This window comes from Paramisgurnus dabryanus, chromosome 23 (assembly GCF_030506205.2).
Source record: "Paramisgurnus dabryanus chromosome 23, PD_genome_1.1, whole genome shotgun sequence".
NCBI classification, from domain to species: domain Eukaryota; kingdom Metazoa; phylum Chordata; class Actinopteri; order Cypriniformes; family Cobitidae; genus Paramisgurnus; species Paramisgurnus dabryanus.
The window spans coordinates 5,649,779-5,655,783 of record NC_133359.1 but is presented as its reverse complement, the minus strand read 5'-3'; the positions used below and the strand labels follow the sequence as shown (position 1 = coordinate 5,655,783).

General features: G+C 34.5%; 1 protein-coding gene across 2 annotated transcripts; it reads left to right on the top strand.

Moving 5' to 3' along the window:
• The first annotated feature begins 19 nt into the window (after window positions 1-19).
• On the top strand, window positions 20-4,181 carry LOC135781608 (troponin I, fast skeletal muscle-like). 2 transcript variants are annotated; one of them, XM_065292202.2, is made up of 7 exons: window positions 20-572; window positions 1,837-1,872; window positions 2,044-2,080; window positions 2,327-2,455; window positions 2,684-2,773; window positions 3,695-3,871; window positions 3,961-4,181. In XM_065292202.2, the coding sequence occupies exons 2-7, from the start codon at window positions 1,865-1,867 to the stop codon at window positions 4,048-4,050; spliced, it is 531 nt and encodes a 176-aa protein (XP_065148274.1). In that variant the 5' UTR covers window positions 20-572; window positions 1,837-1,864; the 3' UTR covers window positions 4,051-4,181. The 2 variants fall into 2 exon arrangements, with proteins under 2 accessions (XP_065148274.1, XP_065148273.1); XM_065292201.1 differs by lacking the exons at window positions 20-572; window positions 1,837-1,872 and having other exon boundaries at window positions 2,024-2,080.
• Window positions 4,182-6,005: the final 1,824 nt, after the last annotated feature.

Below are 6,005 nucleotides of genomic sequence, written 5' to 3'. Positions count from 1 at the left end.
CTGGAGGCGCTAGGGTATCCACACAACAGCAATTGCTTCTATTTTACTTTTATAACTCCCCTTTAGTTCCTTTCAGTTAAAATTTTTATTTTAATGTCACTAAAAAAAGTACACAACTTGTGAACTGTCACACGACATTAAGTATAAACAGCTTTAATTTATAAACGACCCTACTTTTGTGAAATGGTGAGTACCTATAGATTCACAAAATCTTCCTGTTAAAATATCTCTCATGTTATGTCATGAGTATCAATATAACCCTCACCGTTGTTTCTCAGACAGATGCTTGAATGATTCGTCCAGGTCTGATTATTTATTTGTAACATTAAGCACTGCTTCTGTTTACAGCACACAGAATGGGAAGACGTCTTCAAGGAAGGCAAATTTATGAGGGGTGAAGATATTTCAGGATCTCGCCGGCCTATTGGTCTGGGGTGGAATCCACTTCCATAAACAGGACTTCCAAAATGTGCTGAGCCATCAGGGCACAACATATATATCCTCTTTAAATTTTCTCTTACTGGTCTTCCACCTCTTCTTCTAAGTTTGTGAAACCCTCTTCTTCTTCATAGGTGAGCTTTAATCCACAATCTGTATGTAAAAGACAAAGGCACATATATATAACTGTACTGTAAATATGAGTGCATGGGTTAAAAGATTCAAATGCAATGCTTATGTGAAAGACAAAAAGAAAAATTTGTTTCATGGTTGAGAGAGGATATTAACAGACAACACTGGTGGTGTGATTCATATACTATTTACATGCTGCTAGGTTTGATTGATATTGAAATGGTGATAAAATTGTTGTTTTCAATCATAGTTACCAATTTACAAAAACATTTATGTGTTGATGCTATTTTAGCCTTTCGTATTAACTGTTCAATTGCATGTTTTATGTTGTTAAGGCTTTCCATCTTTTTAGTTTTAATGACTAAAGGAAACATTTGTAATTTAATTCAATTAAACATATTGTTTGATTGAATATTTTTGATGTTTCGTTTTAGTTGTTTGAATGTACTTTTGCTCTCAAGAAAATTTTACGATTAAAAAAAAAAAAATTACATATATAAATGTACAGTTAGCATATTTTCACAGTTAGCATTGCTAATATATATCTTATGAAAATTTGGATACATACAGTACATTACAATCCTATACTGAATTGTTTTGTAATTTAATTATTTTGAAAACAAATTTGCAATACTACAATGCATTTATTATGTGAAAACCCAGCTAAAATGTTTTTTATGTTTAATATAAATATAATTTTGATATCTTTAATATTGACTAAGTAAGCTCATGTCAAAGATTGAAATCAATCTTTTATCAGCCTTTGATGCTCCTATTATATCAAAATTATATTATAATACTTCATCCTGGATTTTCATATTTTATAAGTTTAGTGTTTCCTTGTGTTTCTCATATCTTTACTAATTTATGCTTACTGTAAAGTTGCTTCGAACAGTGCAAAATTACGAAAAGGGAACTAGAAAATTATTTTAATCTTTTAAATTGTCTTTAAATGTACAATGACAAATATAGTATATATAATCGTGATGTATAGAAATGTGTAAACATGTATTTTTGAGTTAAAACTGTACTGTTGCCTTGTTAATGAAGTTTAATTCTAATATAATCTTTTAAAAACCTCTTATTACTACAGCTGGTGTTTTGATCCATAAAGACCTTTAGAAATAAAATTAGTTGTAATGTCATGTGTCAAAGGGGACAAATTGAAATGTTAAGCTAAATTTAAACCCTTTCCTAAGGTGTTGCTAATTGAGTTTAATTTATTCACAATGCTGAAGTCTAATGAGTAATTTCTATCCTGTACAGGGCGAGAAGAACACACTAAACCGCAACAATGTCAGAGTAAGTATTGCATTACTACATCTTTATGTATAGTAAAGTTTAACATTAAACCACGTAGACCAAATCTCATCTTAGTAGTGTATTTAGTCATATGTATTATAAAATGAAAATTATGTGTTATGATGTAATGCATAGGACCTTAAAATGTTAAATGTTTCCTTTCAAAAACAGAAAAAAAATGACCTCCAGCCGTAGGCATCATCTGAAGGTAACTAGAAAATAATATTAGCCAAACATTAAAGTAACTTTTGATGACTACATTTACAATTACATTATTATTTTATTATTTATGCATTTGGCAGATGCTTTTATCCAAAGCAACTTGCATTTAACTTATTCGTTTTATATGTTTGCATGCCTCCTGGGAATCGAATCCAAAACCTTTGGATTTCTAACATTATACTTTCCAGTTAAAAAACAGGAGTTGATCAACTCTATCTTTGTGTGTTTTCAGAGCCTGGTGCTTTCCATTGCCTTCAATCTGCTGGAAGCTGAAACCAAGCAGGCTGAGGAAGATAAGGAAGCTTACATGAGCGAGCACTGCCCTTCTCTGGATCTGCCTGGATCCGCACAAGAACTGCAGGTATAAATGCAATACAAACCATTGTTTGGATTAACAGATATTTTGTGAATACATGCAACAATATGCCCTGATATATACTTAACAATTATACTGTTAATAAAATAAATCGACAGTGTGCATACATCAAACATTTTGTAATGGAAGAAATACATATGTTGGCACAATTATATGTTTTCCAAATTTCATTTCTGGAATGTAGTTTCTTTATGTATTTATTTTTGCTTTTAGGAACTGTGCAAGAAGTTGCACCATCAAATCGACAAGGTTGATGAGGAGAGATATGACATGGAGGCAAAGGTTGCCAAGGCAAACAAAGAGGTACAGACCAGAACCCATTAGTGTCATTACCGATCTACAACACTAAGTTACATAATATAACCAATCTGTCAACATTTACATGAACACATTTTGCAGACGCAAGTCAAAAGTGACTTAGAGTACATTCAAGCTATGCATTTTATCAGTATTTGTGTTTCCTGGGAATCGAACCCATGACCTTTACGCTGTTAATGCAATGCGGGCAACAAAAACAAACATGCATGTCAAACCTAACGTGTTAACGCAGGTGACGACATACTGTACATATATGTTTAAAGTTGTGCTTTTCACATGTTGACATTATTGAACCTAATCTGGTTTCTGATAGAAACTAAATATTCAAAAATGACTAAAACTCACTTTTGAGCCTCAGGGTCCATAACTAGAAAAAGTTTTTTTCTTTTTAAAGTGATTGACAGCCCCAAATGTAACACGTGCCTTGCTATCAACCTACACTGTAAAAAAAATCCGTAGAAATTGCAGCTGGGTTGCCGGTAATTTACCGTAGATTTTAATTTATGTTATTTACTGGCAACATTTTGTTCAAAGTTGAATGAACATTTAACATTTACAAGTCATTGTCTTTACAGAGTAAAACTAAAAAAACAGCATCAAGCAAAACGTTCTGGGAAACAAAATCTGAAGCAAAAAACAGAAAAAGGTTGATGATGATTTCTGGTTCCCAGAATGCTTTGCATGAGGCTGTTATTGTATAGTTTTATTCTGTAAAGATAAAGACTTGTTAATATTTAAAATTTATTTAACTTTGAACAAACTCTTGCCAGTAAATAACATAAATTTAAATCTACGGTAAATTACCGGCAACTCAGCTGCAATAACATTGTAATTTCTACGGATTTTTTTACATTGTAAGACATTTTGTACATCAGTCGATCATTTACCATTCGCTCTCCCAATCAGATTGAAGATCTGAAGATCAAGGTGGTCGACCTGAAGGGCAAGTTCAAGAAACCCGTGTTGAAGAAAGTACGCATGTCCGCTGACCAGATGCTCCAGGCTCTTCTGGGATCCAAGCACAAGGTCTCACTGGATCTGAGAGCCAACCTGAAACAAGTCAAGAAGGAGGTCAAAGAAGAGGTGAGCTTCACAAATAATTGTCTAATCCAATACTAATGCATCTTTGGTCTCGCCATCACATTGACGTCTGATATTTTTGCGTTGCGCAGAACGTGGAACAAGTTGGTGACTGGCGTAAGAACATTGAAGATAAGGCCGGTATGGGCGGCAGGAAGAAGATGTTTGAGTCCGAGGCTTAAGATGTGTCATGTTTATTCTCCAATGTCTTAAAATCTTTCTGTCCCGTGAACCTGAATAAAAGTTTCCCTGGAATTTTTGCACATTTTACATGATCGCAGTGTTTGGCATTAAAGTTTAGTGTATACGTCTATATTGTATATGTGCATTTGTGTTTCTGATTAAGGTTTACTAAAGATATATGTATGTAACTAACGTTAGATTTTTAGTTTTTCATGTTTGAATTTGAGTAGGGGGCCTGAAAGGCATAGAGAATATGCATTGATAATGGTACACTGATAGTGTAATACTATGGTACATTGATAAATTAAATGAGTATTAAATGAGTATAAGTATCATATTCGCGTACCATGGTATTTATTTCCAAATCCTTCAAAACTACCATGTTAATACTATAGGACCATTTTCAAAAACATGGCAATAACTGCTGTAGGCCTATTTTTTTGTGTTATTGTAAACATAAACAGTAAGAGAGTTATTTAGTAAAAGTCAACTCAGATTTCTTAACTAAAGAAATTAAATTTTAAGAAATGTATAACCAGTGCTTTAGTAACACTGATGTCTGACAAAACATATGGTATGTAAAACAAAAAGTACTGTGTAAGATTTAATGATACTTTCATACAGTATAGTGTACTGTTAAGGGCGATTTATAGTCGTGCGTAGGTGCTACGCCGTAGCTACGGCGTAGGCTATCCGTAGCCTGTGCGTAGCCTGACGCGCACCTCACAAAATTTCTAACAGCGCGTCGGCTCTACGCGAGCCGTAAGCGCTGTGATTGGTCCACCAGAACCCCTCCCGTCAGGTAAAAAAAACTGCGTCATAGGTATTTCCGTTTGAGACGGTGAAAACAAAGGTGAGCCAAGTTGAGGAGTGATTTAACTCAAACTGAAACATAAGTCGCTGTTTATTTACTTCCATCATTGCTGGTCTTCTCAAATTATACACAACAAGTTGCTATTTATTCTTCGTTTGTGGGTTTACTTGCTTAGCTTCTTCTTCTGTGACGACTTCTGCTGCTACTGTGGTTACACGCGCGATTACTGCCAACCAGCGGTTTCGCGTGTGTTTGCACGTCGACGCGGACGGCGACGCACAAGTATAAATGAAAACCTACGCGGAACCTACGCCGTCGCTGCTACGCCGTAGGACCTACGCACGACTATAAATCGCCCTTTATACTGAATGATTATCATACTAATATACAATGACAATAGTCCAAGGTACTTCAAAGAATACATTGAATCAATTAAACATTTTATATATACACAGAAAAAGGTTTTGATTAAGCCAGGACTATACGGATACATTGTTACAGTTCCCTTTCGAGGGAACTCACGCTGCGTCACTATATCGCTATCTGAAATATTGCCAAAGACGGCGTTAAAGGGACCCTGGGTGTACGGCAAGGGAGACGCAGTGTCTCGTTCCCTTCTCAGGGAACAACTGTTACATACATAACCCGAGATGTTTTCATGTGTCAAACACAACGATGCAAAAAAGCATTTTGGTATAAATCAACATTCACATACAGAAGATATAAGCATTTAAAGCAAACAGTTTAGCACGTGTGCTTAAAAAGTCTAGAAATTTTATGATTATCCTACACAACATATTGAATAATATGGATTTTTTTCCAAAAAACTTCTTGTATAAAATTTAAGCATAACCTGTATCTATGTATGTATATAAGGACCCATGGGAACTCTGAAGTAGTTTTATCCGGGAAACCGCTCATTGGTGTTTCCAAATAAGAGTTTACGCAAACTATTGAAAATACGAACACAATGTAACTCAACGGGGAGAGAGGTTAAACCCATATTAAGACTTTTCGTTTTGATGTACTGTTTACCACTGTTGCTTCGAACATAGTTGTTTTATAGCACACTTTTGCAAGCTTTACTGTAAAATATTTACATGCCTTACATTGCCTACTTCTATACTAGACAGAAAGCAT

What these genes read in the sequence shown, in the direction of transcription:
- LOC135781608 (XM_065292201.1), top strand. Translation starts at nt 2,024, where the DNA reads ATGTTTCCTTTCAAAAACAGAAAAAAAATGACCTCCAGCCGTAGGCAT. An exon ending in GCCGTAGGCATCATCTGAAG is followed by an intron (nt 2,081 to 2,326) that starts GTAACTAGAAAA and finishes GTGTGTTTTCAG; the next exon opens with AGCCTGGTGCTTTCCATTGC. An exon ending in TTGCCAAGGCAAACAAAGAG is followed by an intron (nt 2,774 to 3,694) that starts GTACAGACCAGA and finishes TCTCCCAATCAG; the next exon opens with ATTGAAGATCTGAAGATCAA.